This window comes from Micropterus salmoides, unplaced genomic scaffold, assembly GCF_014851395.1.
Source record: "Micropterus salmoides isolate LMB-PRFRI ecotype aquatic unplaced genomic scaffold, ASM1485139v1 Ms_hic_scaffold_2127, whole genome shotgun sequence".
NCBI classification, from domain to species: Eukaryota; Metazoa; Chordata; class Actinopteri; order Centrarchiformes; family Centrarchidae; genus Micropterus; species Micropterus salmoides.
The window spans coordinates 1-12,304 of NW_024041293.1; the positions used below are offsets into that span (position 1 = coordinate 1).

General features: G+C 41.0%; 1 protein-coding gene across 1 annotated transcript; it reads right to left on the bottom strand.

Moving 5' to 3' along the window:
• Positions 1-6: 6 nt before the first annotated feature.
• On the bottom strand, positions 7-9,689 carry LOC119916725 (MAP7 domain-containing protein 2-like; the record flags this gene model as incomplete). The annotated part of the gene is given in 11 exon segments (XM_038736708.1): positions 7-2,454; positions 3,541-3,815; positions 4,332-4,476; positions 5,299-5,362; positions 5,536-5,640; positions 5,900-6,080; positions 6,933-7,071; positions 7,759-7,885; positions 7,887-7,968; positions 8,080-8,153; positions 9,607-9,689. Coding segments are annotated over 10 exon segments (1,271 nt in total), but the record flags the coding sequence as incomplete, so codon positions are not given.
• Between the last annotated feature and the right edge of the window lie 2,615 nt (positions 9,690-12,304).

A 12,304-nucleotide genomic window follows, 5' to 3' on the forward strand; every position in this document is an offset into this window, starting at 1 on the left:
CAGCAGCAACGGTTAAACACTTTTCCCCCTAACAGTGGCACCTTGGAGGAGCAGTAGAGGCGCTTTTCCCCAGTAAGAAGGTTTTTCTCTTTGCACCTGAATCTAAATTTGCTGTCGTACACAAGTTAAACAGATTCATATAGGAATATGCATCAACTGAGCTCAATATACACGTAAATAAAGGAGGTGTTGAGGACGCTGAGGTCAGGTCCTCAGTATTATATCTGGACATTTGGAAGGTTGATAAATGGCATAAAGACGAGTTACATTCTACGATTACAAACATAATACACGCTGTATTTCTTAAGGCTGATTCAGATATTTTTAGACAGTTTCAGAAGAATTGACATAAAGTGAATTTAAATTTTTTACCTGAATGACATACTTGGCACCAGAACATAATGTAGGGAGATAAAACTGAGAAAAGATATAACTGAATGGTTGAAATGATATAACAGACTGTGATGTTCCTTGTATAATCTGAAATATTTGGGTTTTGTTGCACATGTGACAATTTTTAGGCAAAAAACACAAATGACACTGAAAAAACATTGAAAGGAGATACTGTACTGAAGAATATTTCAATAGATAGAATATAATGTGATTTTACTTAAATTTCTACAGAGTTTGGTTGATGGCTGGTCAAAAAATTTAAGGAATTTGGTATTCTTAACCCGAATGACATACCTGGCACCAGACATGATGACGGAGATCAAATCTATAAATTAATATAATGAAATAAATACACTGGCCACTGGGTTAGTTGTATACTTTGCCCTGCTGACAAATCAATCTTGCATTTACATAATTGCCATTTTTCCATCACTTCTGTCTGATCGGTCTAATCTGGTGCAGCTCAAGAAATATGTAGTCCTTGTTTCTCTACTTCCAGGATTTCTTTAGAGGAAAAAGGGCCTTTGAACAGTTAAAGTGCGCATGCTGGATGAAACACAGCCTGAGGGCAAAGCACAGAGGACCGGTTGTTTTAAGGGGAAGATGTTGACTGCACAGAGGTTTAAGGCCTCAGAGGTGATGAGCTGTGAGGTGGTGAGCGCTGTTTAACACCAGAGTCTGTTCTGAATTGGTGAGGTATATTTTAGTTGGGGGGATGAGCGGAGGTGGAGATACAAGCGTCTTCAGAGCAGTGAAACACACAACTACTGTGAGTGCACATTATAAACTGCAGCTAGCGTGGTTACAGTCAGTGCCAGACAAATACAATACACACACTGTGTCAATATTTTCCTGACTTGCAGATAAAAATACAGGACATTTGACATATTTATTTCCTCCCCAGGTTTTCTTCATGGCCTCGCTGCGGATTGTTGCGCCTCCACAAAACGTCCACCAATCAAGTGACGAGCAGCAGAAAAACCAAAGCTAGACGCTGTGTGTTATGGGTCAACAGCAGAGTTATAGTATCAGTTGTTGATGGTTTTCTCCAGCGTCAGGGGAATCTACAGCAGACTAGGATTTATAGAAGTAGGAGTCGCTGTCAGCAGTAGAGCAGGTCAGAGGTGAGATAAACAGACGGGAACCATCAGAAACACTGACAGAAAGAGAGAAACTCTCACACACTGTTAAAGTACACAGCTACAACCATACACAGCTCAACTAGCTATTCCTCACTGAAGATGCTACACAGGATTCACAACAGTGTCTGTTTTACGGCAGGTGAACTGCTACAGAGCCGCTCCCTGACCCCTACGATGACAGACTCCTCCACCCAGTCAGATCTATTTACAGAGTTTTACAAAAGCAGGGATGAGAGATTAAAGCGGGTGATACTCGAGTGATATTTTGTGGCAGCGCAGCTGGGCAACACTGGCTTTAACAGGAACAGGTGTAGAGAAGATGTACGGATTTCAGAGATTTGTTAAGAAAAAAGGGACATAAAAAGATGCAGTATATGTCTGGGAATTTTTGGAGATGTCTTGAATGCTAAAAATATGTAATGTGTAAATGAAAAGGCCGGTCGGTGTGTGCGGATTTGGGTTGACATTGACCCTGAACTAGTTCCACCTGCAACTCGTGCCTATACAGTAAGTTTTATAACGTGAACAAAGTTTTCAGCAAGCCTTAGTTTCAGATAAATAAACCAAACCATGAGTTTACAGTCGTTTTACTTTCCGAATCTTTTTTATATTTCAAACATGCAAGAATGCTGATCCCACTTCCTTCTGTCACATAACCATGTCATAAATCCACTTCAGATTATTTGCGAGTCGTGTTTCTTAGAGTCAAAATTGCCCATCTGCACTGCCTCAAAGTGTGGCCAGAAGCTTTACTGTTACGAGTTTGTGTGTTTTGGTAATACAGATGTGAGATGAGTTGTTCAGTATTTGTTCCTCGTGGAAATTATGATTGGTGTTGTTGCAGACGGAGGTCATGGTCTCTTGGTCTGTTTCTCCGGGCTCCTGTTCCTACCGAACCTGCCAGCTCCTGCAAAAGTTCCTAAAAGAGAGATAGACAACACGAAAAACTGTTACTTTTATGACATAAGTGTATCTATGTCCTGTACAGCAGAGTGACTGTGGCTGTGCAAAAGCTCAACAAGATAATTAAGTAAAAATTGTCAAAAAATTGTTCATGGCCGTCACATGCCATCAGATATCAAATAAATTAAGGGAACACTTAATCACACATCAGATCCTGATAAACTAAATAGTTTAAAGTTCAAAATCTTTACTGTATTTTGTATAATTCGTTGAGAACAATGTGACGCAACAACGGTCAATGGAAACCAAAATCACCAACGGACTGAGAGCTGGATTCAAAATCACACCGAAAATCAAAGTAAAACACTGAATCAACATGACTTTCATCCAACTCATATTTGTGACTCAGTCGTGTGTTCGGCCCCTATGCGCCCTTATGCACTCCCGACAACTTCTTGGCATGCTCCTGATGAGACAGTGGATGGTGTCTTTCGGGATCTCCTCCTAGACCTGGATCAGGGAATCAGTGAGCTCCTGGACAGTCTGCGGCGCAACTTGGCAGGCATCGGCTGCACCGATACATAATGTCCCAGAAGTTCTCTATTGGATTCAGGTCTGGGGAAGGTGAGGGCCAGTCAATGGCATCAATGCCTTCGTCATCCAGGAACTGCCTACGAGGAGAAACCCAGGGCCCACAGCCCCAGCATAAGGTCTGACAATGGCTCTGAGGATTTCATTCTGGTAGCTAACAGCAGTCTGGGTACCGTTGGTAGCACGTGGAGGTCTGTGCAGCCCTCCAAAGATATGCCTCTCCGGTTGATGCCCTTCTACAGCCCTGTCTAGCTCTCCTTGTGTAACGACCTGTCTCCTGGTGTCTCCTCCATGCTCTTGAGACTGTGCTGAGAGACACAGCAAACCTATGGATGTGCCACCCTGGAGAGAGAGCAACTGTCTGTGGACACCACCTGCTAAACCATTCCCTTTTGGGGGATTGTCTTGCTGTTTCCTCTCCAGTGCACCAGTGTATTTTCACTTTATCCACAATATTCTGCCTGAACGAGTAAACTGATTTTGATGGGTACGTGAGGTGGAGTGTCTCTACCTGGCTACTTGACGTCCAGTTTGCTCGGGCCGACGCTGTGGATGAGCTGGGAGGATTCAGAGGCCGCGCTGTACGCCTGAATCAGCAGGTTCTTGTTAAGGTCTCCGACCCCGCTGCCGGCCTGCAGCTTGGGGTAGGGGGGCGTTTCTGCACCCTGACGCTGTCCTCGCCCGTGGCTGTCGAGGTCCATCAGGTGCTCCAAGGGACAGCCGTCTGTCCCTTCTGTGACCGGTGAAAACTCCTGAGCGCTCGCCTGCTCCTCCCTAGACACTGGACTGATGGAGACAGATGGAGAACTTAAAGACACAATGATGACAGAGACAGAATATTTAATTGATTTTTCACATTCCAAAGTACAGCTTCAGGATTAAATCAATACACAACAATAATAATGCAGATATTTTGGTTTAGTTATGAAAGGAGATGCAACACAATGAGATCTGAATGAACACAGTCTCCATGCTTGTGTCAGCAAACGCTGTTTGGATGAGCAGCAATGAGACAATGAGATGCAAGACTGGAACACAGAGGCCAAAAAGGCTGATTGGTATGTGTGGAGTCGCCTCAGTGCAGACAAAACTTGGCAAACACGCGAACTGAAATGTGTAAAATGTGCAAGAAGTATAAGAAAAACCAACAAAACAGCTGAGATTCTTTTTGTTTTACTACTAAAAACATCCGACAGCAGAGTCAATGCTTAAACTGATTCTAGATTTAAAACTTGAGCATGAAGTTCTGCAAGTTCTGCAAGAAAGCCAGAGGCAGCTGAAAACATCTTAGAGAAGTCTTACCTGACGTCCATGGACTGGACTCCGTCAGAGAGCTCGTCCACACAGCTCTTATTCTCCAGGGGTCCAAGAGTGATGACGGGGGCTTCAGCCGGAGTTGGGGCGTCCTCCTCCAAGGGGACTGCAGCCTCTGCCCGCATGTCAGACACTGCAAACACGCAGTGTCATTAAAAAGTTATTTTTCTGGGAAATCCATTGTTGAATATTATCACAGAGCTCATCTGTGATAATATTCAGTACTGGACCTGACCTACTGTAGGTTGACTTGCTTTATGTTATACTTTCATTAAAAATGGATACTTTAAGTCTGACACGTTGAGCTCTTATGAAATAGGATCTTAAAATTATTTTATCATTTTATAAATAATTGTGTGGAAACATACAGCCTGTCATGAGGACTATAATCTGAACTATATTCTCAGATTATGTGCAGTAACTGTGGTGTTTCAGTTCAGTTCAGTTCTATGAAAAATTTCTTTCTATTTAATCAGAATTAGCTTTATTAAAGTAAGTTTAAGAAATTTGTAGTATGTTTATGCATAACAATAAACAATTGACTATAAGATGCAAAAGATATTTAAAAACATAAAAGAAACGTAAAATATTATTTAAATTACAGTTTGTGCAAAACATTTACAATGATGTATTTGTAACTCTGTTTGTAATTTAAAGAATTAGTGTTATTTCTGATTAAATTTTAGTAACGTAAGCCACTTTGGGTGAGTGAGTTCATCAAATGCTGCAGCACACTTAGTCTACCGTACTGCCTTTTAACCACCAGGGGGCCCTGTTTCCCTGCTGCCTAACACTGCTGAGTCACACTGCAGCTGAGACTGATCTCTTTTTATATAAAAACAATTACGCTGGAAAAACAAGATCAAAGATTCCAGCACATCTAAGTGAAACAACAAAAGTCTAATTGTTGTCCGGGAGGGGGGTGTTAAAGGAGAAAGGTGTATTCAACGTTCACCTGCAGCACCAGACAGAGGCTCCACTTCACTCTTCCTAGTTCTTTTCATAATCTCCTCAATTCTCTGTGAAAACAAAGTCACCACTGGTCAAAAACACTGTTTTTAATATGGTTTGTACTTTATTTTGAATTGTATAAGTGTTTTATGATTGTCCTTTTCATCTTCATATTCAATAATGCCTTTTGAGAGAGGTGTTTTAACGTGACATCTATATTTCACGTGTAGCTCTCTGATACCTTCTTCCTCTGCAGTCTCTCCTGCTCCTCCTGGATGTGCAGCAGCTCTCGTTCCTGTCTCTTCCTCTCGGCCTCTCTCTGGGCTCGCAGGAAGGCCTCCTCCCTCTAAAAAACACCCAGTAACATCCAGTCATTCAAATTCTCTTTCTATATTTCATAGTTTCTGTTAAAGTAGAGTTGTAGTTTGTAGTTTTTCAGCGTCAATGTGGAAACACTCTATTGATGTTAAAATGATACACATTCCACCTTAAATCAAAGACAGCACTGCATCTGTCCTCAGACCAAACTTGATATTAAAACCACCTCATCACATTCAGATAGCTGCAAACACAAGCTAGCTCACATGGAAAATTATTATTATTACCTCTCTGTCCAGCTGGTCCTGCATGTCCTTCCATCTCTGCTCCTTCTGCCGTCTCTCCTCGTCCTCCCTGTTCCTCCTCTCCTCCTCCCACCTCACTTTCTCCTCCTCGGCCTGCAGTGCAGCTCTCTCTTGTCTCTCTTTCGCCTCTTGCTGCCTCCTCTGCTCCTCCTCAGCCCTCAGTCTGAGGGAAAACACAACGTTTTAGCTGCACAGGCCACATAAAACAGCTTTTAGAAAGGAGTTGGAGTGTTTTATTTAATTTTATTTCTTTCTTTAAAAGGGACAGCGTGCAGTAAAACATGAACGTTTCCATTTGATGCACTGTACCAGATTAAAGCTTCAAGCTAAGTCACATCTGCAGTCCCTCGGCAGGTCATAATGTCATAATGATGTCTATTAGCCTGTTAGAACTGGACTGAAGATGCAGTGAGCAACAGATAACATTTGGGACATAACGGATTGTTAAATAATGGGAGAGTATGTTGGTCATCGTCCATCATGGATATCATAAGTTTAAAAACTGTAGATAGATGACAGATCTGTTGTGTTAACACTATAATGTATCCCAGAATTAATTAAAGAAAGTTCCAGTTGGACTTTGTATTATTGTTATCATGTGCTACCATAGGCGTAGATGTTGTGAGGAACACAGGGAAACATATATTTAGAACATGTTTATGATCACATAAAAAAAGACATTTATACCATATATTTGTTAAATAATTCACCAGAATGCAGGAAATTTAGTGTTTGACGCTCAAAACACGCATCTAAATATGGATTGCAACAAACATTTTCATTATCGATTAATCTGCCAATTGTGTTCTCAATTAACTGACCAATTGTTTGTTCTATGAAATACGAGATTATTGTGAAAATAAATCACAGTGTCCAAAATCCCATGATATTGAGTGAACTAAGCATCAAATCCTCAGAATCAGGAAGCTGGATTGAAATGTTCTTGAAAATTACTTAAAATCAATTATCAAATCAGATGCAGAACAAATTAACTGTGAAACCAGCGCACACACACCTCTCCTCTTCCTGCCGTTGTTTCTCCTCCTGCTCCTTCTGAATTCGGGCCAGACGTCGTCTCTCTGCCAGCAGTCTGGACGCCTCCTCGGCGTCAGTCGTCCCACCAACGCTCCTACCTGTGGGCGTGCCCGGAGACTCTGTGTGTGCGCAGAGAGACAAAGATGATGGAGCGGGGAGGAGGTGCAGTGCGACAGATGACGAGTGTAAAATAGGTTTGTCGGTAATACAGAAGTGTTTTCGTAAAACTCTGTCCACACAAAAAAACAGTCCCTTGTTTTCATCCACCTTTCTGTTACCAGGTGAGAGGAACAGTTTAGTGTGGACAGAGGTTTTTTATTTAGTATGAACATAGACAACAAATATTCTCTCATTCTTAAGCCCCCCTCCCAAAGACAAAGGAGTATATTAAAACTCTATTGTTCAAGTAAAATCTCTCTGGCACAGAGCTTTTCTTTCCTTCTCTGATTCTGTCCTCAAAATGTCCCTTTTGCTATGGAAACATTTATTTATTTATTTCAAAGCGTTAAATTTGTTTACATGCAGTAAGCCATGTGTTTACTGTTTCTTGCTATTAAAGGTTCTGTGTCTTCCAGAAAGCTGAATTCATGTGCAACAAAAACGACTTCCTTAGAGTTTTTTACAGTTGGTAATTCTATTTCTCAATAATGAGTCTCCTTTTTTAAAACTCTTCACACTTCTCTCTACTGACGGCACAACAGTTAATTTCACATCCAAAATGCATTAATACAACCACTGGGGCTCATTACACAACGACCTAAAACAACACTAAAAAACAGGCAACATCGCACACACTGTGCTTTTACCTGCGTTCAGCTCTTTGCTGGTGGATTTCGGGATCTTTTTCTCCGAGTTCTCAGATTTGTTTAATTTCTTCTCCATGGTGCTGTGACCTTTGACCTCATTGTGACCCCTGTCGTCAGTGCCGGGTGGTGGCGGCCCTCTGCCGGAGCGGGGAGGGCGGGTACTGGCCAGGTGAACAGGGCGACTGGGCGCGACTCCTGTTAGACCTCACCCTGAAAACCAGCACGACCACGTCAGTTCCCCTGGACTATAATCCAGGTGAGGTGTGTGTGTGTGTGTGTGTGTGTGTGTGTGTGTGTGTGTGTGTGTGTGTGTGTGCGTACCGTTTTGGTGTGGCAGGGCCCTTGCTGTTGGCCCTGAAGGATGAACTGCGGGCCGGTGTGTTTGGAAACTCCCCCTGGAAGTCACATGTATCATAAGCAAATCATGACCTCGAGCATTTTCCCTGATCCTTTTCATCTGTCGTGGTGACTTTTGGGATCACATTTGCGTCGTGGTTCATGACTTATTTCCTGAATACTTGTTGAGCAAATACATAAGAAATGTTAGTCAGGCTTTGTGCTACAATGGCTGTGATAAGTGCAGGCTATGTAGCAGAAAGGAGTTACAAAACTCAATTTCACACTACAACTTGTTGTATTGTGACAATAAAATCTATCTACCTATGACGCTCATTGTTTTGTTAAAGATTTTCACTGAAAAATACCCAGATTTTTAATTGTGTATTATGTTTCCTTTTGGAAAATGGAGAGAAAATGCAAAAAAATTGCTGTTTAGTCCCTCAAATATAACAAATGTTGATGCTGCAATTGTTGTGTTTTTATTCTTTAAATCCAATCTGCTTTTAAACACACATAACATCAAAGCATTCAGCTAAACATAAATGGAAAACATTACTAAATTATATTCTGCTGCAACAATAACATAAATTATTCCTGACTGTCATGCATTCCTTGGTTTTCCCATCTTAATTCTGCTGGTGTAATGAAAAAGCCCTCCTGAGAGTAGATGTCGGCCTTTCACTTTGCATTTCACATTAAAAGCCACTGAGTCAAGTCTGGACAGAAAACTGTTGGATTGCTTTACGACGCAAAACATGATGAGGGAACAGTGCTGAGGATTTGATTGTGATTTGAATAAAAAGCCAGTGGAACAAAAATTCAATATGTTCATCCTCTACATTGAACCACAAGAATAATATCTAAAACGAACCAACGAGGTTTATGGGAAACGCGGTCTTATTCTGAAGAAACGACAGTAACAACAGCAGTAGTAAGTAGCAGAAAAGAGAGGCAACCAGTCACTCAGCCTCACAATCCCACGTGTTTACAAGAGATATTTAAATTAATTTACACACAGCAGGACCTTTGAATCTGTGTGTGTGTGTGTAGGTGTGTGTGTGTTTGTGTGTAGGTGTGTGTGTTTGTGTGTGTGTAGGTGTGTGCATATCTACATATTTCTAAGATGGCAAACAACAAATGTCCCATGACACTTTAAATGTAATGCGCCCTTTCTATCTTGAACAGCTCACCGTTAATGAGGTTGCAAATGTCTAGTTCTATGTGTGGTGTGTGTGTTGTGTCTTGTTATGTGTTCATGTGTGCAGTGTTTGTACTTGTGGGGACCGACCAGCTTTGTGGGGTTCAAAACTGCTGTACCCACAGGTTTAAGGGGCTGTTTGAGGGTTAAGACTCGCTTTTAGGGTTCAGGTTAGAATAAGGTTAAGGTTTGGCATGTAGTTGTGATGGTTAAGGTTAGGATAAGGGTCTAGGGGAAGCATTACGTCAATGAGATGTCCCCACAAAGATAGTAATACAAACATTTCTGTGTTAGTGTGCGTGAGGGCTGACCGTGGGCGTTTTGGCTTCAGGGAGTCCAGCGACACTCCTGCGGTTGGAGGAACTTCTGTTTGGTCTGTGTTGTTTGGAGGAAGCTGTTCGATGGGACACAAAAGACACTGACGGGTCCGAATCAAAACACACACACACACACACACAGAGACAGATTAAACAAACACAAACACAAATACACACCATGACGATGACACAGACCAAAGATAGTTAGAAACTAGAAATATTCACACAAATGAAGAGATACTCTCTTCCTTCTAATGTGAAGCCTCATATCTAACCAAACGAGATACATTTTACCAGTTAGAAATCAAAAGCTTTTAGTAGTTAATAATAATAATAATGTTTATTTAAAGAGCACTTTTCAAAAAAAGTGAAAAGACCATAAAACACATGATAAAAGCAAGAAAACACTTGAGAGACTAGGAGCTTTCACACCTGAAAGTCCGCACAAAGGTCCGAACCAAAGTTCATGTTTTGATACATTCAGTTAGTTTTTGTTTGGTTTCACACTGCAATTCTGCGACTGCACTAAAGGACTTCACATGACAGACTTGCGTCCTGTTGTCAGCATCTCCGTGGGCTGCGTCTCCCTGTACTTGACATTGATTGGTTTGTTAGACACTTCAGCTGGTATCAAGAATGAATGAATGGGACTAAAAACAGAAATATAACAAGGCGAGAGGCCATGAAGAGCTTTAAAAGTGATCAATAGAATTTTAAAGTCAATTCTAAAACACACTGGGAGCCAGTGTAATGAAGCTAAAATAGGAGTAATGTGGTCATATTTCTTTGTTCTGGTTAAAAGCCTGGCAGCTGAGTTCTGGACAGTCTGGAGTCGATCAATAGATTTTTGGGTTAAACAGGTGAAAAGGCTGTTGCAATAATCCATATGATGAGATGAAGGCGTGTAAAATGGTCTCAGTGTCCTTACAAGTTAACATTCATCGTATTTTTGATATATTTCTAAGCTGGTAAAAACATATTGAAGAACTTTGTGGTGTTCTGCTCAGACTTAAACTACTGTTGAACCAGACGCCAAGATTCTTTGCAACACGCTTAATGTGATTCACTAGCGAACCAGCAGATGGCAGTATTATATTATAATACTACACAACACTGGGTGCTTTCTTTTCTTCTGGCATTTTAGAAGCAAAGCATCTCTATCAGCTGCAGGTGAAACTCACATTATGATGTGACAGCGAAGTTGACCTTTGACCTTTTGGATTTAAAATGTCATTATTTTATCCTGTTAGCCATTTGTGTGAAATTTGAATGAAATTTGAATAAATTCCCTTAAGCGTTCCTGAGATATCGCAATAATGAAAACAGCATGCCTCTGACCACAGCTAACGTTCTGCAAGATGATATTTCTATTATAATTTTCTCAAATCTTTGGGGTTTTTTTAAAGGAAAATTGGAGCGTTTAACCTCTTTGTGCCTCAAACTGTTATTAAAATGAAAGCATCTGAGGTTTAAGGGAAAATGTACAGGTTAGAACTGCAAACAACTTACAGGCATTTAAAACAGTGCAAGTTCTTTTTAAGTGGTCACAAGCCATAAAGGTTGGTCCACAGATCCTTTAACAAGCCATTTGTTTTGTTTATTTAAAATGTTAATATAATAAAAATAACTAGAAACTAAAGCTGTAAGGTAAATTTATTAATTTCCCTGTCAGATTTAGTGGAGTAGATAAAATAGCATAACTTGGAAAAATACTCAGTGTAATGAAAATACCTCAGTATTTGCTTTTGGAGAATTAAGGTTGTGGGTTTGTTTAGGTTTTTGTACAGCGTGGCCATCAGAGGACATTTCCGTCCCTCTCTCTTACCTCTCTCTGGTGAATGAAGGGCGGCTGAAGAATTGGAGCTGCTTGTTGATTATCTGATCCATCCCGGGTGGAGACAGGAAGTCAACAACTGATAATAAAATAGAAGATAAGTAAATAAAACCAAATCAGATACACAGACACATACATGACAAGTGAAGTACGGACTGCTGCTGTGTTGAGAGATGATGTAAATGTCACAAATACGTTCAATAAACGCCTCAAAACAAACACCCGTCCCACGACAAACACAAACTGCCAGCTCACACAGAAAACAATGCTGCTGATCGATAAGCCATGCAGCCTGCTGAATAAATTAACCTTGGTGATGTAAGAAATGAAGCAGCAGAACAGAGACAGACACAGCGAGTCTTTCTGCAACCTGCTTCATCATGAAATGGAGGAATGATGGTGCAGAAGCAGCCCCGTGAAACTGAGAGGAAAATGTTTCATACGGCACCTGAAGGCACCGTGACAACGTCCAGAGGGGATAAGAAACCTAAACCTAAAATCAGAGCTTAATGGTGTGTTTGATAATATTCAGGTTAATGTCTGGGTCCCGTTGTTATAACAGGAAACAAGTTTTTAGTGCTACAAAATGATAATCTTGTCCAGTATAGTTCATATTATCTTTTCTCATTGAGGTTTGGGGAAATGGCTTTTTTGGTTTCGGGCAGAGATTTCAAAAGAAGATCAATACCACTTTCAATCTGTCCGTTCAAGATGAAGCTACAGCCAACAGTCTTTTAACTTAGCTTAGTACAAACAGATAAAGAAGATGTAATGTGTTAATTTGTGAGCTTGATAGGTGCTGGTAGGCGGAGTCGGACTAGCTGTTTCCCCTTGTTTCCAGTGTTTCTGCTAAAATAA